This window comes from Oryzias latipes, chromosome 21, assembly GCF_002234675.1.
Source record: "Oryzias latipes chromosome 21, ASM223467v1".
Lineage (NCBI taxonomy): Eukaryota > Metazoa > Chordata > Actinopteri > Beloniformes > Adrianichthyidae > Oryzias > Oryzias latipes.
In genome coordinates, this window is record NC_019879.2 from 6,858,389 (window position 1) to 6,882,662 (window position 24,274).

Consider the following 24,274-nt stretch of genomic DNA (forward strand, 5'->3'; position numbering starts at 1 on the left):
AATGAAACCTAGTTGAAATATTAAAAATAAAGAAAAAAACAGATTTAATTTTATCAATACTGTTTTGAGGATTTTATGGAGAAAAACAAGTTGCCCAGCAGATGTCGGTAATGCATGTATCATATTTGCTTCATAAATAATAAACTTAATATATGAGCATTTTGATTTCTCCTGAATTATTGCTTGAAAAAGGAGAACAAATATAAGCAAACTCTACATAGATTCTGTGCGGCGGGAGTTTTTCTTTTGTCTTGGCCTGTTTACTTCTTTGATGTTGTAGTACCGCCATCTTCTGGTGAAAGTTGTCTATTACAGCTCGAGTCCTTTGGTTCATGAGATGCGCACAGAATCTCTTAAAATAGACAGTTTTATGCTACAAGTATTTAAGAGCTAACTAGCCCTCCTTTTTAACCGCATTTGGGATAAAAAATATAAATAGGAATGTAATTTTAACGCTAAACTGTGCTCAAAGTTTGTGCCTCTAAAAAAAAAAGATTCTGCATTCGCTAGTATGGCTTCTAAAAACTGCCTCAATTACCCACAAGCCCCTTCGAGGATTCCACCGGAAGAAAACGTCTGCTGTCCCTTTCCACTTCCTCTTTCCGTCAACGGAGTTTAGGTAGGCTGGCTAGTTCCTAACTCGTACTCTTAAATCCTCTCAAAATCATGCATTTAAAGGCTCATCGGCTTTAAATAAACACACGTCCGTCATCAGCGATTCTCCACTCATAAATTGTATATAGTATTTTAGGGATAGCTTGACGTTGTTAAAGTTTTTTTTGGTGTTTATCTGTCTGAGTCTGTTAACATGGCGCATCCGAAGCGGTGTGACAACAGGCAAAGGGCCGGCAACCGCTGATGAAGATACGCATTTTTGTCTCTCACAATTTATATAAAGGAGGGAAACGAAACAAATTTATTATAAATACACATTGGATCTCTAGGACAGCGCTGTGTGTTGTTCACAGACCTTATAATTAGCAGTTTAAATGAGATTTGAATTGTGTTTAGCTTCTAAGCTAGCAGGTCAAGGGAAAACTTTATGAATGTTGAGCAGTTCTTACATTTCAAAATAGTGAATAAAGTCTCTTTAGCATCATTTTAAGAGTTAAAACACCACAGTCAATTTCAAGATGTCAAAGTTGTCTGGTTTTGTAATTAAATGAATATTGTGATTAGTGCTTATTCTTGCATTTCTGCCAATGAATGACTGCAAACAGAACAGATTAAGCATATATTTACAATATGGTTGTTTTATGCATTTCAGTGCACGATGGGACGTGTGATCAGGGGACAGAGAAAAGGTGCGGGCTCCGTGTTCAAAGCCCACGTCAAGCACAGGAAAGGTGCTGCTAAACTCCGCCACATTGACTTCGCTGAACGTAATGGTTACATCAAGGGGATTGTGAAGGTAAGGCGGCATGTTTGTTCTAGAACGGCGTTGTAATTACGGATGCTGAGCAACAAGTGTTGATTTACTGCGGAATTCACTTAGGACATCATCCATGACCCTGGCCGTGGCGCTCCCCTGGCCAAAGTGGTTTTCCGTGACCCGTACAGGTTTAAGAAGAGGACGGAGCTCTTCATCGCTGCTGAGGGGATCCACACCGGGCAGTTCATTTACTGCGGCAAGAAGGGTAAGAAGATGAAGGACTTGGTGTGGAGCTGCTTTCATTTTTTTATTTGTCCAAACTCCTTGTGGCTGTTGAACCAAGAGATGGAGCCCATGTGTTGAAGCGGCCTTGAGCAAGACACTGAACCCCAAATTGCCCCCGGTGGTCACAGTTTGGCGTCATGTATGATATGAGTGTGCACCTTGATTTGAGCCAAAATCAAGGTAGAAAGGGGCAAATTCAGTAAACCCCATTTACCATTAAAGAGGTGAAAAACAGCAGAGAGCTGTATGCTTTAGTGCTTTTTGGTTTGGGTAAGATGTGACATCACCAGCTCTGAGCTCTCCCTCATGTTGCGGATCTGAAAAACAGTCATTAGTATAATTTACAGACATGATCTGCTAGTGGAAAGTGGTGCGTGTCCTTAGCCTAGGGTTTGAATAGAAGGTGAAGTTTGAAAGGTTGACACAGAAATGATTTGGATCTGGTTTTAATTCAAGCATGTGAACGATGTTGGGAATTCCCTTAAATCAGGCTGTGTACAGAGAAACTTGGGTGTTAGCTTGGTGCACACATTTAGTTTTGAATAAGGAACATGAACGTTAACACTTCAGTTGTTAGCATTTGTCTGGATGCAGATGGTAAAAGCAAAGTGTCTTAATATGTTTTTAATGCTCTGCTCATTTTGTCAGCATTTTATCCTCGTTACTGTTACTTTGTGTGACGTGTGTGTGTTTGTTTTTTTATTTTAGATGGCAGTTTGAATATTGCACAGAGGAGATGCATAGTATTTACTTTAATATTTTGTTCTACATTTGGACTGAATTGAATCGGGGAAATGAGCTTAAACAAACTCGATTAGAGTTTGTGTGAGAAAACTAACGCGAACTTTGTGTTTGAGGCTGTGGAGCAACAATTTGATCCTGTTTTGGCTTAAGAGGCAAACTAATACAGAGAAGGAAGAACCTTTGTTAAAGTTATGAAACTTGTGTTATTTATCCTTGAAATGACTCTGGCCGTTGTCTGTCCCACAGCTCAGCTGAACATCGGCAATGTTCTGCCCGTGGGCACAATGCCCGAGGGAACCATCATCTGCTGTCTGGAGGAGAAGCCCGGCGATCGAGGCAAGCTAGCCCGAGCCTCAGGGAACTACGCCACAGTCATCTCCCACAACCCCGAGACAAAGAAATCAAGAGTTAAGCTGCCCTCAGGCGCTAAGAAGGTCATCGCCTCTGCCAACAGAGCCGTTGTCGGTAAGAAACTGCAGATGCATCACCAGTGAGGCCAGAGTGCAGCCGCTGCACTGGAGCTGAGCGGTCGGTGTTGTTAAGGTGCCTCCGTCTCTGCTCCTCTAAGGTGTGGTTGCTGGTGGAGGCCGTATTGACAAGCCCATCCTGAAGGCTGGCCGTGCCTATCACAAGTACAAGGCCAAGAGGAACTGCTGGCCACGCGTCCGTGGTGTGGCTATGAATGTAAGGCCTCTTCTTTACTCTGGAAAAAAGAGAGAATTTAATCCTGAATGTGAAAAGTGGAGGCAAGTTTTCTACTCAGCTTCAGCTCTTTTTAAATCTGAGTAGTGGAGTTTAAAAATGACCATTTTTCCTCCTAAAGCTGTTCTTTCTTCTTACGCTGAACCTTTTCCCCCTCAGCCTGTTGAGCATCCATTCGGTGGTGGTAACCATCAGCACATCGGCAAACCCTCCACCATCAGGAGGGATGCACCTGCTGGTCGCAAGGTCGGTCTCATTGCTGCCCGCCGCACAGGCAGACTGCGTGGAACAAAGACCGTCCAGGAGAAGGAGAACTAAACGTGGCTACCTTGTTAATAAAAATCTGTTCCAAAACGACCCGTTTCCCGCCTGGTTAAATAACACGAACCTGACGTACATTTATCCAAATGGAATTAGTTTCAGATTTGACATTTGTTAAAGTATTAATTTAATTCTAGATGACATTTGTTGAAAATGATCTATAAACTGATATCTTGGACTCGATGCCTCATTTCTTTGATCTTGGGGGTTTTTCAACCACAGAAGACACTAAATGTCAAAGAGCTTGAGGGGTGAAAATGAGGAAAAGCCTGATCAAAGTTATGAGAGAACTGGAAAAAAAAGGGGAGAAAAAGTTTTTTAAAGATTTGTTTCAACTACAGACAATGTGCTCATTTTAGTTATTAAGGGTGTTTAAAATGTGCAACAAAGTTTACAGAAAATTAACAAATGAAACAAAACTGGTTCTGTGTTCTTCTGTGATGGAAGCTGCAAACTGAAAGCCATCTGTTTGACTTTTAACAGGTCCTTTTTATCCATTTCAAATGTTTGAAATAATTTTAAGGTACTTTTCCTGCTAATCCAAAACAAAATGGGGTGTAGAAGGCCTTTTATCTTCTGTCACAGTTAAGATTGTGTGACTGGAACAGTGACTTAAAATTAATGGAATCAGTGATGTTGAAATAGTTCATAGCTTGTTGGAAGTCGTATTTTATGTAGAACTACGCTCATTACAGCCTGCCTGAAATCAACTTAACTATGTGCAACAATGTGTCAGTCTCTAATCTGTCTTTTGGTGGGAGATTTATGGGGAGAAAAAAACTGTTCTGAATCAGCCAAGCAACTGTCTAAACACAAATCCTCTAAAACAAATGTTAGTTTTAGACAGAAACGGTATCATCTGACTTGAGTGGTAAACATCAACAGACTCAAGAACCAACCCCAGTGGAGTCTAATGTGTCAGACTATCAAATCTGAAAGGAAAGTGGATCATGTATTATGTTTAGTGATCTGATAGTTACCATCAGATGTGGAGTACCCCAGGGTTCAGTTCTTGGACCCCTGCTGTTCCAGCACAGTCAGACATCACATAGTTGACACTGAAGCATCATGGTTCTTCACGCTTGACCTTCATCTCAAGCAGGATGGACAACTCCAAGTCTTCCTCAAGGCCGTAAGAAAGCCTGTCTAGAACGTTGCTGCCAGAGTGGGAACCAGAGCCAGGAGAGTCAACCTCATCGCTCCTGTCCTTAAGCCAATATGCTGGTACTTAGTCAAAACTAGAATGGGTTTAAATGATTGTTGCTAGTTTACACACAAATCAACCAATAAAAGGCTCTGAGATCAGCAGGAAGCTATCAGCTGGTCAACATTGACCATCAGTGAAGCAGCATTAATGCTGCTCATATAAATCTCCACAATGGGCTGGCAACCTGTCCTGTGTGTACCCCCCTCCCCCCAACAATAGTGAGGATAGGCTCCAGCAACCCTGCGAGTCCAAAAGAGAGAATGTAGGTTTGGAAAAGTGACAGAACGATGTCTCACAGCTTCATGTTTAGATCCAAAATCAGAACTTTGCTCTTTTCTGATACCGTTACTTAAACTATACTCCCATTGTTTCATTAAAGCTGCGTTCCATTCAGCATCTTTTTAAACGGCTCATTTATGCAACTAAAGTCCAACTCTAGGAAATGGAAATAAAAAGATCAGAAAAGTATTGAACATTAAAATGAGACAGAGACAAGATTCCATGTTCTTTATTTGCTAAGGGCGCAATGCTTTTTTTGTTATATTTCTGTGCACAAAAAAACCTCACAAAGTGAAAGTCCACATCGCGACTGTAGCTCCAGAATTCAACGTCACACCATGGCCAAAACAAAAGTCGGCAAAAAACAGGGCGCAGAACTCTGTACAGTCAATATTTTCTTTAAAAATAACACAAGGACAAAAAATGTTCCTCTTAAATCAAATTCTATTTTTTTTAGTGAAATACAACAAAATAAATTCTATAAAATAAGAGCAAAATATTTAAATACGATGGGCAGAATATTTTCATTTGCAGGAGTATTTGGTATTTTTTTTTTAGACAAAAGGAAAAAAAACGAAGAAAAAAAAGAAAGAAAAAAAAAAACGCATTCAAGTTACCAATTAAATACAGTATTTACCGAGGTTTACCTTTTACTCCTACAGAATCACAAGTTAGCTCAAGTTGCAAAGTAACTAACCAGCCGCTATTCTTCCGGGAAAAACCCTGCTGTGGAGCTTCTCTGTGTGGAGTGGGTTGGGGTGGGGGGTCCCAAACTTGCAGCCCGCCTCCCCGACAACACGTCACAAGAAGCTGATGGTGGTGGGGGGGCAAGTCTGTCTACAGCGAGGCCCTACGGAAGAGACAGAAGCAAACCACACAGTCTATAATACACCAGAGAGCCCAGTGCAATCCGGTTGCATATGTGTTCATTTTTCTGAATTCCTATAGATAAGCCGTTTACCCGCCAAAATAAAACTGCCAAATGTGAAGTTGGAGGATTATAAATGTGCAATTGAAAAGCCACTTATACATTGGTTCAAAAAGATCGCCCTTATTGTACATAGGGTACATGAGTAGAAAAAAAAAAAAAATCCTCTGGACGTGGGGATTAAGAACAGCTTCCGGTTGTTATGACGACAAGTCTTCCCTTGAGCTACACTATTCTGGTGAGAAGCCATGCTAAATGTTACAGCACATTAACTAGAGCTTCAAAAAGGATTGAATGAATCATCAGAAGAAAACAAAAAGAAAAAGAAAAAAAACAGAAAGAAAAGAAAGGCAATGAGTTTCAGAACAATGTTGCATCACTGCTTTTTCACATCAACCGAACACCGTTAAAGTCCAACCCAACCATTCCGTTTTTTTTGTTTGTTTGTTTTTTGTCACACTAAAACCAACCACGGCTTGTGAGTCGATTTGGCATGGGGGTCGTAAGGTTGCCAAGGAGCTTAAGGATAATTATGATAATCACAACAAGTCCTTCTACAGCTGAATGAGCAGATACCGTCCGATGGTAGAACAAACTTTACTGCCAAACATGGGTGATAAAACAAAGGAACCGCCGTCTCCTTACAGCTTTTGGGGGAATCTTTCTTATTAATAATATCCGTTTTCATAACATCTGCACCATCTCCCAACAGCAAACCAGAGTTATGCTACTGGGGGGAGCTGAACAGTCAAACATTAACATACTATGTACATCTTTTTGTCGTGTAGACAAGCGCATCGCCATCGTCGGCTCTGGGTATGTTTGTCTAGTTACAACTCTTGTCCAGTCCCTTGCCTCTGCAGCCGACGGGCTCCCTGTCACACCACCGGGGCAAGCTCCAGGCCAGGGAAGAGTGCCCCCCACAAGGCTGTCTGACTGGGAGAGGGGGTTGCTAGGGGGTGTGGGGTGGGAGGCCCGGCTTTGCCCTGCCCTGGGGCCAGAGAGAGACACGGAGAAAGAGATGCCCGACGAGGAGCTCTGTTGATCGGAGGATGAGAGGAAAGAGAGCCGGACGATGGAGGCTTGAGGCACGTCAGAGAGGAGGGGAGGGAGGGTTACTCCTTCGGGGGGACAGGTGCTGGGGTGGAGGCGGGGGCGGGGGCGACTTCCTCTGTGCCCTCCCAGTGCTCTTGTGCTCGCGGGCCGGAACCAGGGGCGGTGCCGGGGCCTGAGGCGGGGGTCTGGGCCGGGCCGGGAGTCGGAGCGGAGGCTGGGCCGGGGCGCTGGGGGTTGTTCATGTGCTGGGCAGCAGGCCCGGTGTAAGGCTGCCCATGGGGGTGGTTATTCTGTCAAAAACACGGGTCAAGAATCGGATCAGTAAACACAGAACAAAGCATATTGATGTCTTTATAATAAAGCAAAAGAAAGAAATAGGGATGTCCCGATCCGATCACGTGATCACAAACCAGGTCCGATGACGCAGTTTCAGACTCGATTCAAATCGGATGTTAAATCCCGATCAGGGATCAGATATCTATTTGATTCTCATTAATAAAATACATACTCTGCATATCGTAAATAGATCACCACATTTTTACTGGCGTCCAGCGCAGAAGAACACAGCAGAGCTTTCAGTAGGAGGCACACAAAAACAGTTCTGTAAGGTTGGCCAGACTTCCGGGCTCAAGACATTTAAAACTGACAGCAAGTGTCTCCATTTGTTGTCTTAACGCAAACAACAACCTTCTAAGGCCTTTCAACAGAAAAAAGATCGGATTTTTGCTTCTTTTTAACGAGAACAGCACGTCTGCCTAGGGACCGTCTATAAAGTGCAGAAAAATTCCATTGGTGTGAGCTGCTCATGAAAACTTATTTATGATACAACAAATGATTTGAAAATAAAGTCATCATTAATTTTTAAGAGCTTTTAATGGAGACATGAATTACATCTGATCAAAAATGTTCAATAGTTAAGATCCTAAAGCTACAGACCAATTCTCTCCTATTTTTACTAGTTAACTATTTTATCTAGTTAATAGCTGCACATTTTTTTCTTGATTATACTTTAATGAAGTGCTCGTTTTAAATTTAAACTGCTAAATAAAACCATAAAAATGGGTAAAACCTGGATTTATTTATTAAATTAGTTGATTTTTCAGAAATGTGTTAGAAAAGTGTTAAATCTGGACTCTGTTTTGGTAGACACTCCAAATCAAACGGCTCTGAAATTCTTTATATTTTATGATGCAGTTTTTCCTGCAGTACCTGCTGAAACTGGGTGCTTCCAGGAGAATGTGGGTACAGAGAGGTGTCTTCAGGAGGGGAGGAGTCTTGATCATCAGGTGCTTCCTGTTCGTCCGGCTCCTACAAAATAAGAGAGCTCGCCGTCACAAAGTAGCCTGGATTTCCCTCAGATCATTCAAAAATATGAAAATATTCATATGATTTAAGCACTGATGCTCATCTTAGTGTGAACCAGGAGTGAGTGGGCTGCACTGACTACAGTGACATGAAATCAATACAAGTGTGCTCAGGCTGTGTGTGATTAATGTAAGCTTTGATCTAACAGCTCCTGTTCCTGTGGGACTCATTTATAATGGATTATTTTAGAGGACAAGGCTTATTTACTTTCTCCTTTAGCGTTACAAATGTAGAGGTGGGTAGAAAAAATATATATATATTAATTTAACTGATAGCTCGACTGGTTGATGCACCAAAATTTAGATGCAGACGAGTCCTTCAAAATAAAAGATATTTTAGCTTTTGAAGTACAAGGAGACGAATGGTCTAACAAGTAGCCGAAATAAAAATAAAAAAACTGCCAACGCCATCTCCGGTGGAGCTTAGGCCTACAAACGCAGGGGGATCAAAATTCCACATTTTAATTAATGGGGAAAAAGGAAAAAAACTGGGAAGCTAGGCGAGGTGGAGTTCAAGCGCCATGTCACTGATCTTACTTTGGCAGCTCGGACTGGGAAGGCGGAGAAGAAAAGATGAAAAGATCTGTTCACGGCGTGCAGCTGCACAGCGCGACTCTGGCACCGATTACACAACATGGACGAGCTGTCAAACTATCCTTTTACTAGAAAATAACAAAAAATTGCATCTTTTGTTTTTTCACAAAATATTTTTAGTAGTAGTTTTTTCTGGCACGACTCAATTTAAACAAACCAACTGTAAATTCTAAAGCTTTATGACTGTGTAGACGTGTGAGATGTAGATGCGTCTCAAAGGACATAAATGATCAGTGCGGCCATGTGTTGAGCCTCCGATGAGAATCGACTACAAGAACTCGGGTCTCTAATAAAACAATGTGTTCAAGTCGTAAACACTAATCAATTCTTTCATGTTTCTCTGTTGAATTTTAGAGTAGATCTTAGTTTCCTTCCTTTATGTTGTGGTGCCTGGAATACTGACCTTCCCTGGGCTTTCCTGTGTACACTTGAGCTGTGTATGGAATATTACAGGAAAAGTGTGTCATTTGACGGGATTTTTTTGCCATCAAAAATACAAGTTACTCATTTGTAGAGAAAAAAAAAGAAAATTTAACTAGTTTGTATTTTGAACTTCAGCCATGAAAACAAAACGTTCAGCCTTCGTAAGCATGTAACAGCTGTAGATAAAAAGATAATGACATTTTTATTATAAATCTATCTAAAGCAGTCAGGTTAATATACAGCAACAAATTACCACTAATCATAAAGAACGATTCCAATCTTTCCTTTTCTCCTGCTTTAGTTTGCTGTACATTTTTCTGGTTTTCCTTTTAGATCAGCTTAAAGACCCACTCCGATAAACGTGTTTATAACGTGCTCTTCTGGCAGTTAAAAAAAACAACAAAAACCTGTATGCAAATCGTTGTGAATCAGGAGCAGATGAAAAAATGCGGTTGGAAAAAGCTTGTAGTTGTGACGTGGAAGTAACAATCAGTAAGCCGCTCTGCTCCATTCTGATGGATCAACTTGTAGACGACTAGATTCACGTTTGTCTCATTTTCCTCGTCTGAGCTGGAATCTGGATCTAAACTGTACGGCTGGATAGCTCCAATATTGCTTGCAATCTTTGTTGCACCGCTAATGATAGGTTGGCGGTGTGAGGGGCTGTAAGCTAGCGGGAGAGCGTAAACAGATGACGGGAAGTGGGGTTGAGCTTCCTCCATGCCAACAGTCCTGCCCACTACTCGGAGGTGAATTTCTAATGAACTGCTGCTGCTCTGCAGAAACTATGTCCAAGTAAATGAGACATGATTTTAAAAAAATATATTTTTTTGGCTAAAAATGGTATAATCATAATTTAAAAACCCCTGGGAACGCTTTTACAAGAGATCAAAAGATGATCGGAGTGGGACTTTAAGCAATGTGATGCACCTCAAGTCAACAAGGTTTCTGTTTATTGAGTAACTAGGAACAAACAAAAAATCCTTTGGCAACTCCCTACATACAATCCTCAAGGCTGCAAGATCACTAGAAAGCAAAACTAAGGCTTTGAAAGGTAAAAATGTGAGAGCCATTACCTCTTCAGGACAGAGTTCACAGGCTTTGGCAAGTGTCATACGTGCACTGTGTGAACGCTCCAGGAAATACCCGTTGGAGGTCTCGTTGCTCTGAACTGGGGGGGACCAGTTGTTGTAGGTGTACTGCGGGTTTCCTGTGTACGGCCTTCTCTCCAACTCATCCCCCAACCACTCCACCGCCCACGTCCACTTCCTTTTCAGGTCACCATTACTCTGCACAAAGGGCAGCACGGGTTTACCATTTGATAAACATCAAAGTAAAATGACTAATTGGATGTTAACAGTTCAGGCTCTGGGTTTGCGGGGTAGGGGGTACCTGCAGGATCTGGTAAGCCACGGAGCAGTTGCTAAAGAGGGCCACCATGCACTTGATGCACTGGTAGGCCCTCTTCTGGTAATGGTTTTTGGAGCGCTGGATGGTGTCAAACAGCCCGTCTCTGTCATCAGGGATGCCCTTTAGGACATTGTGGATCCTGCTCAGACATGGAGAGAGAGAGATGAAGCTTCACACAGACGCCAGATTTGAGGCCAGCGTGACCTCCATTGGAGACCCGGGAGTCGGCCGGACCTGTGCGTCTGCCAGGAGTCTTCGATGAGAAGGATCTGTAGCAGCAAGTCCAGGTAAGGCCTCAGCTCATACGTGTAAGAATATGCCACCTGAAAACACACGAGAAACTATTTAAACTTTGTTCTGCAACACAACATTTAAATTACAGCTGCAAGTTGCGTTTTATGGAGCTACCCGCCCCCATTACCCCTCCATTACCCCCTTTTTAACCCGCCCTCACTGGCTGAGCAGCAGCAGCTTCAGGCCCATCACTCTCCTTCTGCGCCTTTGACTGAGGGTGACGAACAGGTCTACGTAATTTTTAGAAGAATTGGCAAAAGTAAGCTTTTGTATTTTCTTGGCAACGGAGGAGTTTGTGTTAACCACCCACAATCCTATTACGTCCATATCATGTGTCCTATCGTTTCTACTTGAGCCAAGGATCCATATATTAAATATTCTCAATGCTCTAGTAAAAAATGTGTGAGCAAAAGCCACTTCTGCAAGTCCGCCACGCTAAAGCCAGTCAAAATCTACAACTTCTACATGATTCCAACTATTTCTACCCAGAAGCTCCCCAATGATGCACAAGGAGTTAGGAGGCCGTAGGTCAAAATCCATAGGAGTTTAAAATTGTAGAAGGAATTAATTAATTTTTTTTTAATTGAAGATAGGAGCCTCTTTCCGAGTACGAAGGGCAACAAGCCATCTGTTGTGGTAGTAGACTCAACCTGGTGCCATGTGTGGGAAATGTCATTAAGATTATTCAGTCAAAAGTTTTCTTTCAAGTATTGTGCAAAAAATATAATTAGTAAAAGTTATTTGAACCCCAAAAGAGATTTCCTTTTTGGATAGTTTCTCTAGCTGTGATGTCATTTCTTTGGAGTCAAAAATGTATTTTGTTTCGTTTTTGAGCATGTGGCAGGGGCGACATTATTTTGCTCAAAGGCACAGTAAGAAAACCGAATAGTGAAAACAATCTGGTCCTCGCAGCCCAGGACCGCTGCGGGAAATGACTGGATGAGGACTCGGGTGTTTACCTGCCAAAGCAGTTCACTGAGCACAGTGGAGGAGAACTGAGGATTCTCCCAGCAGCAGAATCTAAGGAGCTTCACGGTCTCCTCAGAGTTGCTGCAGTCCTCGATGATCTTCTTGACGTAGCTCGTCCTCACAAACAGGATTTCTGCCACCAGCTGCTGCACAGACATCACCGGAGCCGTCAGGTTGGGATCCCCATACGGGTTAGGAAGAGGAGGGTTACCTGAAGAGAAGAAAGGAAAGTCACAACAGCTCTTTTTCTATTCGTCGTCATCTATTGCTCATCAGAAGCCCTCAGCTCCAAGCTCTGCATACACAGCAAAGAGGCTTAGAGAGGCTGTTTGTCAGTCACTTGATCCTGAGCAAGGATGAAGATCCTCATTGGGCTGAGATTCTGGAGTCATTATCCACATCGACGCACTCACCATTGATGGAGGATTGCATGCGCGAGGACACCTCACAGCAGCGGACCAGCTGGGAAACCACAGTGTAGAGCTTGCCCAGTTCTGCATACTGGTATTTGATGGGGGGACCGGGACCCTCGTCTAGAGCGACCAGCATGAAAGTGGCGGGAACGTTGAGCTTCAGCAGCTGAGACTTCTCTGCCAGGCCTGGAGGGAGTCGAGAGGAAGAAGCTCGCTCAGATTCCAAATGACAATTCCTCGGTGACCAGCGGGTCAGATGGAGGTGGGGAAGGTGTGGGTCACTTACCCAGATTGGCATACATGACAAAGAGGTTGAAGTACTGCTGTAGATGTCGGCCATGTTCAGAAACCTCTCTCCTAAGCAGGTTTAGAACAGCTCTCAACAAGTGGTCACTTAAACTGAGATTATCACAGCCCTGAGAAAAAATAAACGGCCCATTGTGAAACCTGGGAATTCCCAAACACATGCGACCCAAACCCACGTGGAAATTCTACGTCTGAGGCCCACCTGAGCAGACGGTCCAGGTGAGGCGGTGGGGGAGGGGCAGGGGCCATCTTGCAGGGAGAAGTGAGCGATGAAGACGATGAGCTTGGCAAATGCTCCGCGGACCTCAGCGCTGGGGCACTCCAGCAAATACTCGGAGAAGCGGTTAGGGTACGCAAACAGGACGTTGTGTGCAAACCAGTAACGAACATTCTTACTGTGTCTCAGCAGGATGCAGAGGGCGTCATACCTGCAAAGAAATGTTATTTCTTTTAAAAGAACCCAATACAAGAAAAACGCGACGATTAAAAAAGGCGGACCGAGGGCTTACCAGTCACTGGCAGGACCCCGTACTACTTTCTTGGTGTGGAAACCTGTGCTGAAGAGGAACCTAGCAGCCAGCTGAGTGCTGATCATCGCGATCTCCTCTGCCTCTGGCAGCAGGTGGTCTTGCCCTGATTTAAAAAGAGAGCAAAAACAAAATGGGAACCTCAGAGGGATCAAAACGTTAAGTCAAGTGGATGAAACCATTGCATTTCACAATCAACCTAAAAAGGTTTTTAAAAAGTCCAATTAAAAAAAGGCCAATTTTCTGCCATTATAAAAATAAAACCGCCAAGTTATTAGCTACAAAAAAGATAAAATCAGATTATTGGAAAAGATTTATGACATCTTGTATTTATATTCAGGTGATAAAGGTGAAATATTTAAAAAAAGGAAGCAATTAATTTCATTTATATTATATTTAGCATTTTTTCCTGTTTATTTGCTAGTCCAAATATTTCTGCAGTGGTAATTTTGTTCAAATGGAAAAGCTAAATAAGGCCAGATATAGTGTAAAAGATCCTTTTCGCCCCCTTAACTATGGTCGACCCATAACAGGTCAGATATCAGAAGTCCATTTAGTGCGACAGTGACTGTGTCTACAGCTCAAATATTGACAGAAAATATGCAGTCCCAATCTGATCATCCTTTTAAATGATCTTTTAATTATGATGCAGATTTCTAGGACAGAGTTTTTGCAGAGGGCAGGTCGTTTAATAGAAATTTGCCACAGACTTGTGGGTGGGACTGCTGACACGGAGTAAGCCCACCCCTACTTCCTCTCATCCATCTGTTTACAGGCTTTCCCGCTAGACACGAAGGCACTCGATCTAGTCGTCTACAAGTGGATGCACCAGAATAGAGTGGAGCAGAGCTTGTGACCCGCCCAGCATATTTTCTGTCACAAACATTTTTTCATGCTTTTTTTATTATTATTATTATCGGCTCCTGATTCACAACGATCTGACTACAGAATTACTCAGAAATGCTATTTTAAGGCCAATTTTCTTAATATAGCTTCTCCAACATGTTAAAAACACCCCAAAACACAATTTTCTTTGTCTTTAAATGATCAGACTGGAGATGTGAATCAATTAAGAGCTAATTTGGCATAATACTTGTGCCAAATTAAACTGTACTCATCCTTAATGTTACCTTTAAAGGTTGACTTCTTTCAATTCTAAAAAACACTGGCCATGTTTCCCTCCGATAAATGGATTTTCAACTTGAATCCATGAAATAACCGGATTTAACTCAGAAAACCTTGTCTAGTTTCCCCCCCCCAAAACCTTTCATTTTTGGAAGAGTTATCATTATGTGGCCATTTATACTGATACTTTTTCATTTCTAATACTAAAAATAAGAAAAACAGAACAGTGTACCTGGAGGAGGGTTTAAATAGACACTGTTACAGGTCAGAAGTTTCTTTATGAACTGGAAATATTCTAGGCTGTATTGCATTCGGTTGTGCATGAACTGGACGTTCTGCTTGCGGACGCTGCACTCGATGACCGTGGGCATCTTGACCTGATGTGGCTTGGTGGAGATCGTCAGGTCCGAGATGTATTTGACGAGATCGCTGTCCTTGTCCAACGAGTCCATTCGCTCGTAAAACAGGATGTAAGCGTTCCACCAGCGCTTTTGCCTCCGATACGACATCCTTTTCATCATATGATCAAACACCTCGCCCATGTACTCCCCACCGAAGCACTGGTTCTTCATCTCCTCCTCGTCGTCCATCTTGCATTCAGTGACGTCGCCGTCGTCGAACTTATACCAGCGGTTCTTCTCCCCGTCCCCTCCGTTCCTCTGGATTATGTAGGAATAGTAGTGTCCGCCACTGGCCTGGCCTGAGTGGACCAGCACTCCCACCAGACGATATTTGGAGCTGCCCGGCGGTGTGGATTCAGACGGCTCGTTCTGCTGTATGACCTGGTTCTCCGGGTTCACGTCGTCGCCCTCCAGTTTGGCCACGCCCGCTACCGTGTAAGGCTCCATATCCAGCTCCCTGGGGAACTCAAAGTAGTCGTTAAACTTGATGGCACATTCTCGCTCCCAGTCGTAGTCAAAGCGCTTCAGCTGAATGGCCAGGACGGGTGGGAGCTTCTTGATCAACAGACGCTTCACGGTGTCCACCTGGAAAAGAAGACCAACAGTAAATAAATGAACAAAAGCTTTTTGAGTTTAAACCGTCAGCAAATAGAAGATGTTTTACATTGATTTTTGACAGAAGCAAACATTTATTCACAAACAATTGGAGTTGCATCTGCGCCAATATTGTAGTGGGTTGTAATGGCCTTTGAGACTCACCTTTTTATTACACTTCTCACAGTGATAGGCATTTGCTCCTTCCAGCAGATCTCCTTTGACATACTGCTCCATGGAGTCCAACAGGTTTTGGTGGTTTCTGATGTCCACGTTAAGTGTTGTAAACGACTCCTCACACTCATACCTGGAGAGAGAAAAAAAAAGTATTTTAAGCATCATCACAAAATACCAGGTACCAAATCCAAAACATCAGAACTCACCTGTGAGGGCACCCTTGACAGATTTTCTGATCGGCGAAAGAGCCTCCCAGCACCTTACTGAGCATGGCGGGGTGACCCAGAGCCTTCAGAGCTTCATCCAAACTGTCCACCAAAGAGTTGAAAAACTCCAGAGCATCGTGCTGTTCCCTCAGGTTGACTGGCTCACCCCACAATCTAAGGGGAAAGAAATACACCAGAGGATTTTATAAACTGTTACAATACTCCAACTGCAGACCTGACCAAAATGTTCAAAGCCAGAGACATACCTAAACTGTTTCCAGAAGCCTCTTGGGACGTAGTACTGCAGCCTGGATGCAGCAAGATGACCAAAGATGACCTGCAAGTGACGAAGCACGCCGATGTTGTACTCCTTCCTGTCCTCTGACTTACTGGACGGTTTGTCATCAAACTGGTGATGGTAGCTGAAGACCTCATCACGAGGATCGACGTTACTCTGGGGAGACCAAACATTTGACTAAATGTAAACAAAACCAGCACGTACTTCATCAATTGGGTTTTCTATTGTTTTCTGGTGACAATTCTTTGCTTTGTCGTATTAAAACTTAAAGAGAATTTAGTTAGGATACTTTAAAGACCCACTCCAATGAAAACTGTTTTTTTAACGTGTTCTTGTGGCATTTTTCTGATGATAGTGGACATATATAAAGAAAATTAGGCTTAAAATTGCATTTCTGGGCTTCTTTTTTTTTTTTTTACTCAAGTTGTTGTGAATCAGGAGCAGAGAAAAAAATGCTGTTTGTTACACTGGTAATCTTAGGTCAGGGTTGTGAGGGGCTGTAAGCCAACTGCTTGTAAACAGAGAGCTCTCACCAACTCTGCAGAGACTATATCCAAAAAAACGGCATAATTCTAATTACAAGATCACTGAGAACGCTTTCGAAATAGATCAAAAGATGAGCGGAGTGGGACTTTAAACTTCAAGCTGAATCTACAGGCTTATAGTTGAATAGACAACAGTTTTTTCTTCCTCGTGGCGGTACCTCATTCTCCTGCTTCTCATCCCCCGACATGTCATCGTCCACATCCGTGCCTGTTCCCTCAATAGCCAGAATGCCGTTGCGAATGGGAGGGATCATGTACAGTTGCTGAATGACAGAGTTCATGTAACATGTGGCACCGGCGTTCTTTAGACCTACAAAGCCTTTATTGGGTCGTGGCCCAACTGGAGGCAAGTACTCCCACTCTGTCAACGTCTCCCCGCCTAAATGAAGATGGAAACAAAGAAACCATCAGGCAAATTACAAATTTTTAGATGTTAGACAACAAAAAGAGCTACGCAAGTCCATACCTGAGTAGTACATATCAGTCAGGGTGTCAACTATTTGTTTCAGATTGCGCATGCAGCCAACGGCCAGAGCCACCAGGAGCTCAAAGCCAGCATTGATGGAGGCGGGAGTGCTGCAGACTGGGATGGCCTGCTCTGTGGGGAACTCTCCCGTCTTCATGTACTGCAGGTAAACATTTGATGCTGGGAATATGAAGTCATCGATCAGCTCCTGTTAAAGGAATAATGAGGAGGCATGAATCAATTAATAAAGTTGTTTTTTTATGCAAACAGACAAAAGGTATATATATATATATATATATATAGGGTTCTCTCATTACTGCAAGAGTTGCACTTGAAATATAAGAAGGATTATAAATCTTTAAAGGCTGTGAACTCCTAAAGACAGACATGAACATTTTCACACGTTTCTCTCTTGTTTAAACTCAAAGTTCAAACCGTCGTAGAAAAATAAGTCTAGATTTGTAAAATGAAAACACAGATCTGATGGTGATCAAAGATTTGTGTAATTGGCAAACTGACAACCGATGCAGAGCTCGCCATTTTTGGCTGCATACGTACTTGAGCTATCCCGACTGTAATGCAGCAGCCCCTAGAACTTGGGTTGATGACTGCAAAAAGACACATTTTGCGAGAGTGGAAATCTACGGCTTCTCCCTACTTTAGAGTGTGCCTCACTGATATGCCATCTCTCATCCATATGGGAAAAATTCGTCATGACAGGACTGCCTCAGTTAATGTTCACAATATAATCTGGACACCATTTCTAAATCACTTACAGAAAGTTAAAATTATTTAGCTCTGTATGGAGACTGCATTTTTCTTTCTTCTTTTAGGACCTATTTGGACGGCCTGTAAATAAATATTGAATAGAATGTAACTGCCAATTGTTTATTTACTTGTATTTTTACATTCTGTTTTGTAATGGTCTAAAGAGTACCTGAACTGTTTGTTTTGTTTGTCTGATTTTGTACACTTGAAAACGAAAATAAAATATTGAGAGAAAAAAAGAAAATTGGCAGACTGAAGGTATTTTGTAATGGAGGCAAAGCAAGATAAACAGCCCATCGGGATGCCGTGCGCTATTAAAAAAAAAAATGTTTTAAAATAAAATAAAATTTAAAAAAGCATGCAATAATGCCCTGAAAAAATTCAGTGAAACACAGACCGTGATATAGAGAGGGACCACATTTTTGAAAACTGTAGTATGTAAAGGCACCTTTATAAGGTTGGCTCCTCCCTTCTCGCTGCCAATGTAGTACTTCTTTTCCGGTGTTTGAAAAGCAAGGAGCTCTTTGGTGACTCCAAGGTGGCCCTCCAGGATCGTCTCCTCCACACCAGTCTCTCCTGTTCTCTTCACCTCATCCTTAGAAATCACATTTTCAACTTCAACATGTCTTCCTTTACACAACTAAAAATGTTTGGCATGCAGAACAACTACAAAAAGACACTTCTCACCCGTATTCTCTTGAGCCAGTCAATCTCATTGTTAAGCAGCACCTCGGCGTTTGGCAGGTTGATGTTGCTGTTGTAAGCATAGTTTAGCAGGTGTCTGAGCAAGGTGAAGTAGTCCCCCGCATGTTTGGCTCTCTCTTTGGCCGTGCTCTGAACACAGACACGAATCAGTTAGATCAGACACCGAACTCCTCAAAATGGTCAAAGCAAGTGGAGCTACACACCCCCAACACAGTGAATAACAGGGTGATGAAGAAGAGGAGGGGTCGGTGGCCCATGCAGCATCTTGTGGCCATGAGGAAAAACTGCTCCTGAGCCATTTGTCGAACGGACCTGCAGAGAGAGCCGGAACCATGATTTTCTGTGGGACCCACAGCAGGAGTTTGCTGCGTATCAGCTATAGCACAGGGCTAGAGCACGGCTTGTACGTACTTGCTGTGGCAGTGTAGTAACAGGTCTATGATAAAAGTCTGCCACGCCTTCTCTTTGCTTAGTGTGTCCAGAGCCGTGGGCATGAGGGCAAAGCACAGGGTCATGACCTCCAAGGCCTCGCAGCACACCTGCTCATCCTCTCCATCTGGTTCCTTGGCAGCATTTGTCTACAGAGATGGATTTTGTTAAGAAATATAAAGTAAAAACGCACCTCGATGATGACGGACTATTTAAAAAGGTTAGCTTTTAACCCATAAGAACCCAGATGCGCTTTTTCTTAAAACTAAAATTATGTGTATTTTACCACAAACCAAGTAAACTGCAGAATCCATTTCTGATATTTTTCTGTTACACTGCGGCCACCATGGGTTCTCATGGGTTAAGCAGAGATTATAAAAATGCTTTGTCTGGGCTACTGTACCTTCTCATATATCCTGCTGATCTCCTCATTGGAGCTAAAGACGAGCTGCACTGTACCACAGCCTGATGCCCACACGATTTTCTGTATTGCTCGGATTACACAAATGTCTGGGATGTACTTCGACGCCTGGAAAAAGTTCTGATGGCAAATAGAGTTCTGTTGAATCCATTATTACAATTGTTTCACTAGAAATACATGAACCATCTGGATTTTAAAGAGAAAGTAGCAACAATGATTAACAAGAAGCGTTACCTCGTCAGAGATCTGTTGGGCCAGGCGAATGGCTACATTACGCAGCATGCACTCTGAGGCCGGGTTAGGGATGCTTTGCAGGGCGCTCTGAAGAACCAGCGCTTGGTCGTGCGTTGCCTGATTAATCTACAGATGTGGAGACAAGATATGTTGCTGTTTTGGGAGACGGCCAATAAAGAAGACAGGTCAAACGTGTTTGGGATGCGTCATCTTCTTACTGGAGAGACGGGAATATTTCCGTCGGCGTTTGGCTGGCAGGCCTCAGCTACCGCCTTCACGTGTCCAAAACCCACAGCGGTCAGTAGGAGCTTTGCGATCTTTAGTGCGTTGACATAGGCGCCCCTTCGAGTTTCCATGTCTGCCGATGGGAGAAAGTTGTTTCTGGTGAGCATGCTCAGCACCAAGGGCAGGCCGCCGCTCTTCAGGAAGTTGTATTGGAAGTCGCTGGCGTCTTCACCGAGAGTGGCACTGGCTGGCATCAGCAAAGCATACACGACCTGCAACACCAGCAAAATTAAATTAAGCGGAAATTGGTTTCAGCAGACGTGAGATCCAAACTACTGAGTTGTTTTCAACAGAACTTAGAGATGGAGCTTTGGTATCAACTACAATTATAACATGGTCTGGGTTAATACTCAATTCTGATTGGCTGTTGGGTGTGGAAGCCCATTGAGACGACTGTTGTTGTGAATTTGGGCTATACAAATAAAATTATATTGAATTGATTGAAAAGTGATAATCCACATTGATAATGCACACCTAAAAATGAAGTTCCAGTCACATAACTTAAATGTTCTGAATCACTGCGCTGGCTTCTTCAAAACAAACTTTAGCTTCATCATCTGGACAAAAACAGTAAGAGGTCAAATGTCACTCTGAACTGATGCTTTATTTGACCAATCGTGACGAGCAGCATATAGATCTTTTTCCTTTGGCGCTGCAGTCGAGGTCGGTGCCGGCTCAGCACGTTGTGATGTTACCGTGACAACGTGCAGCACCACGTCACAAATAGTCCACTTGTTGTGAAAAAAACGATCTTATCCAAAAAAATAACAAGGATATAGTACTATAAACTGACTGAATATTTATTACTTTTGTAAGTGACCAAGGTAAAAGCGGGATAATGGCCTTTGGACGGATTCCACGGCTTGCGTTAATTTCTGATAATGCACACTTCATCTGCCATTATCCCTCACACATTATGAGGTATTCAACGTTGGGAGGAATACATCTACAAGTACTGACTAACTTATGCTGCTGCTCACACTCCAGTCAACACAACAGGACAGGCTGCACCTCACCTCTATGAGGTAGAGCACTTGTGAGGGGGAGGGGCCAAAGAAGCAGGAGTCCAGTGAGGGACTCAGGCTGTTCTCTCCCAGCTTGGCATGGTCCAAACACACAGCTCTCAGATTCTCTACTGTGGTGTTATCTGAGAACACAAAAAAGGTCAAAATGATGAGGTTTAGGTTCATCAGTCAATCTTTAAATTGATAAATAACTGTGATGTATAGAAATGTAAAACTAAAATATGAATTACCAGGAGGCATAAGCTTCATGAGAACACGAGCTCCATCTCTAAGTAGAGGCATGTTGAGGCTGCAGCCTAGATCAGCGATCTGCCACAGGAAGGAGATGTACCGCAGATGCAGCGACATAATCTGAAATCACAAGAGTCGTTTTACTGCTTATTTACCGATTCTGCAACTAAAAACATTGGGGAATAACACGTTCATAGAGACTGTGAGACAATGGATTTCTTTGTGCTGTTAGGTGTGTGACATGAGTCACCATAAAGCTCCAGAGACTGAGCAAAGGATGAGACGCTTGTTTGTACGGCAGCATGGCATTTTTCGAAAGTGTCTTGTCTCCTTCAGCGTTCGTGGAACCGAAACTTCCGATGCCGCACAGCTGGTTTGTAATAATACGAATAATAATAATAATAATAATAATAATAATAATAATAATACGAGAAAAAGGTGGATACATGGTCCTAAAGCTATGGAAACCCCAAACGGGCATTCAAGAGCGCGCTAAACACGGGTTCTTGATCGGCAATGGTGTTCAATCTTGACAAGATGGGAGGGGCTTTTTCTTCTTTTTCTACTGTTTACTAGTGCATGTCCGCCACCTCGGAGTGCTGCAAATCTCATGAATCTTGTTCTAGACTTTTTCTTTCACAGCTCTATTCTGATCTATATAAGACTTGGTGGATACGATTCTGGAATTATTCATTTTTCCTATATGATCCATACATCACTACCAAATCAGAGAACTTCTGTATCTACACATGAATGCGAGAGTTTTGTACGTCTTTCGCTCAATACGCGCGTTTACATGTTCTCTAGAAGTGGCCGCTTGAACACGCGTTGCCGAGGGAGCGTGAACGTAGCTTTAATGTTAGCTTACCACGCCAGGCAGACAGCTTTCCACCTCAGGGTTGGGCCCGTCGCTGTAGTGGTTTCCATGGTTACCAGGAGAGCCAGTAGACGAGTCAGAGGAGCTGTCTGGACTTGAGGGCATGTTGGCACTCACCTGGGTCAGCTTGGCCGTGATCAACTGTTCAAACAAATACCTGTGTTAAAGCTGATGTAATATGAGAGAACGGGGTGTTGGAAACGCAGCCCTCACCGTTTTGTCCTTCAGACTGAGCTGCCCGATCAACTTCCTGTCATCAGCTGGATCCACCACCTCACCCCCAATAAACAACTCGACCTTTGTATGCGCAGCATTAGCCTTTATTCTGTTTAGAATCGCCCGCCTCACCGAGCCAATCGTGTCGTTGGTGTGGGACCAGATATCTAAATCATCTACTTGGCGACCTTGGTTTGGGAAACGCACAATCAAAGTTATGTGCTTTCCCCTGAAAGCTCTGCAAGAGATAAAATGAAGATCAATAGGAGAAATACGTAACAAAACAAAACAAAGACCTGTAAAAGGATGTGATTTTGTTTGCGCTTTAGTTAAGGAATCAGTGTTTTGATGCGGTGTATATGTTAAAAAAACTCCAGCATGTACCTGGACATGGGCAGTATGGTTCTCTCCTCGTGGTAGTCGCTGTCACACTCGTTGATATACTCCTTGAGCACAGTCAGAACGCGTACCATGCGGATGGCCTCCTGCCTAGCACAGTTAATGCTGTCTTTGTCTCCGTCCAAAACACAAAGGGTATCATAAGACGCCTTCAGACGGTCGAAGCAGGACTGGATGAAATCCTCGTGAATCTCAACCTACAGTAGGAGGAAACACATGAGGACAAATGGATGAACAAAAACTGGAGTCAAAAATGCTTGAAATATTTCATGACAAATCCATAAAGGAATAACAGTACCTGATTGACTTGTAGTTTGGGACCAAGGTTGGTGTAAATCTCTTTCAGCAGGTCTATGGCTCGGCTAGCAATGTCATCGCTTCCTTGAATTACCACCTGAGGTAGAAAGGGTTTCACAATAAAAGTCACTAGAGAGACGAGTAAAATCCCAAAAAAAATCAGCTCGTCTTTTAAATGCATAGTGTCTATGCAGAAATAAAAAGATTGAATTGGTCGTACAATTAACCACAACTTATAGGATAAGCGGACAGATGTGAACTTTCAGATTCTCTGATGAAAGTCACCAACATCCTTACCCTCCACAGATAGTCCAGGCCTATTAGCTCCAAGTCATCCATCATGTAAGCCCTGCGCTTTGCAACCAGCTTCCCCTCCCTGCAGTTGACGGCCTTGAAGAACCTCTCAAAGCACTTCATGCCATTTTCCGTCAGCAGAGACGGATCCAACTGCAGAACGTTATTCTCAAAGAAGTCCTTATTGATGTCCGGATCCAGGTCTGGTTCATCCCCCATCAGCTTGGAGTACCTGCAGACAAGAAAGAATGTGTACAATCAAAAAAATAGAAAGGAAAAAAAAAAAAAGAAACTGCCAATTGATAAAGACAACCGATTGAACAGATTCAAGGTAAATACTAGAGGACATGAAAAATCAAACTGAACCATTTGAAGCAAGCTTCGCGATCGCAGAGAAACACAGCATTCTCAGCCAGACACTTCCAGATCTGCTTGGCTTGAGGGGCACACAGCCACAGCTGGCCGTCTTTTAAAAGAAACCTAGAAATAAAACAAAAAACACAATCAACACTGGATGATGGTGGCCTCAAGATTAAAGGCAGGTCACGGATAAGATGCTTTTGAATAGAGGCACAAACCACTTGCAACATAGGAGCAATCAATAATGGGGTACAAGATGCATTACCTTTGCTTTCTTTTTTAGTTTTGCTCAGTTAAATCTAAGTTACAGTATTTTCTGCACTATAAACCGCACTTAAAAGCCCAAATTTCTTTGCCAAAACAACATTGCGCCTTAAAGTCCAGAACGCTTTTTATATGGATCAATTCTGGTTGTGCTTAATGATGTTGCAGCTAACGCGGTTAACGTGTATCAGTCTCTGACCGTCTATTTTTTGCATTTTAATAACAAGGTTGGGTGTTAGTGTACTCACAGTTATGTGTGTTTTAGCTGTCATTTTATGTGTTACTGATGTTTAATGAATGACAATGTTCTGTAGTGGTTTGTTGAAGTAACACACCTCAGGAAGTTGAGTCGCTCCTGAACTTCTTGGACGTGACTGTAGCGGCTTCCTGGTCTGACTGTCTGAGGATCAAACTCTGCTTGTTCTTCTGAAATAATAGGCACACGACCAGTTAAACTGCAAAT

General features: G+C 42.9%; 2 protein-coding genes across 10 annotated transcripts in view; one reads left to right on the forward strand and one right to left on the reverse strand.

Moving 5' to 3' along the window:
- The first annotated feature begins 548 nt into the window (after nt 1-548).
- Nucleotides 549-3,460, forward strand: rpl8 (ribosomal protein L8). Of its 3 annotated transcripts, none has more exons than XM_011489204.3 (6): nt 549-619; nt 1,268-1,411; nt 1,496-1,637; nt 2,648-2,866; nt 2,970-3,085; nt 3,263-3,460. In XM_011489204.3, the coding sequence occupies exons 2-6, from the start codon at nt 1,274-1,276 to the stop codon at nt 3,419-3,421; spliced, it is 774 nt and encodes a 257-aa protein (XP_011487506.1). In that variant the 5' UTR covers nt 549-619; nt 1,268-1,273; the 3' UTR covers nt 3,422-3,460.
- A 1,663-nt stretch (nt 3,461-5,123) lies between these two features.
- usp9x (ubiquitin specific peptidase 9, X-linked) overlaps nt 5,124-24,274 on the reverse strand; it is a 54,892-nt gene continuing 35,741 nt past the window's right edge. For 2 of the 7 annotated variants that reach the window (XM_023950525.1, XM_023950530.1), the window contains 33 exons: nt 24,147-24,234; nt 23,554-23,667; nt 23,191-23,419; nt 22,895-22,990; nt 22,582-22,793; nt 22,195-22,435; nt 21,973-22,122; nt 21,104-21,224; nt 20,865-20,995; nt 19,782-20,060; nt 19,564-19,689; nt 19,312-19,467; nt 18,891-19,057; nt 18,683-18,791; nt 18,462-18,608; nt 18,223-18,369; nt 17,007-17,214; nt 16,699-16,919; nt 15,964-16,151; nt 15,698-15,871; nt 15,480-15,621; nt 14,552-15,305; nt 13,177-13,300; nt 12,870-13,095; nt 12,648-12,777; nt 12,362-12,547; nt 11,939-12,159; nt 10,920-11,008; nt 10,668-10,824; nt 10,352-10,564; nt 9,256-9,285; nt 8,104-8,202; nt 5,124-7,184 (listed from right to left, as the gene is read on the reverse strand). In XM_023950525.1, the coding sequence (XP_023806293.1) occupies nt 6,954-7,184; nt 8,104-8,202; nt 9,256-9,285; nt 10,352-10,564; nt 10,668-10,824; nt 10,920-11,008; nt 11,939-12,159; nt 12,362-12,547; nt 12,648-12,777; nt 12,870-13,095; nt 13,177-13,300; nt 14,552-15,305; nt 15,480-15,621; nt 15,698-15,871; nt 15,964-16,151; nt 16,699-16,919; nt 17,007-17,214; nt 18,223-18,369; nt 18,462-18,608; nt 18,683-18,791; nt 18,891-19,057; nt 19,312-19,467; nt 19,564-19,689; nt 19,782-20,060; nt 20,865-20,995; nt 21,104-21,224; nt 21,973-22,122; nt 22,195-22,435; nt 22,582-22,793; nt 22,895-22,990; nt 23,191-23,419; nt 23,554-23,667; nt 24,147-24,234 (5,906 nt within the window). In that variant the 3' untranslated portion in view covers nt 5,124-6,953. Of the gene's footprint in view, nt 7,185-8,103; nt 8,203-9,255; nt 9,286-10,351; nt 10,565-10,667; nt 10,825-10,919; nt 11,009-11,938; nt 12,160-12,361; nt 12,548-12,647; nt 12,778-12,869; nt 13,096-13,176; nt 13,301-14,551; nt 15,306-15,479; nt 15,622-15,697; nt 15,872-15,963; nt 16,152-16,698; nt 16,920-17,006; nt 17,215-18,222; nt 18,370-18,461; nt 18,609-18,682; nt 18,792-18,890; nt 19,058-19,311; nt 19,468-19,563; nt 19,690-19,781; nt 20,061-20,864; nt 20,996-21,103; nt 21,225-21,972; nt 22,123-22,194; nt 22,436-22,581; nt 22,794-22,894; nt 22,991-23,190; nt 23,420-23,553; nt 23,668-24,146; nt 24,238-24,274 lie in introns of all 7 variants that reach the window. The other 5 variants (XM_023950524.1, XM_023950529.1, XM_023950527.1 and 2 more) reach the window with 4 other exon arrangements.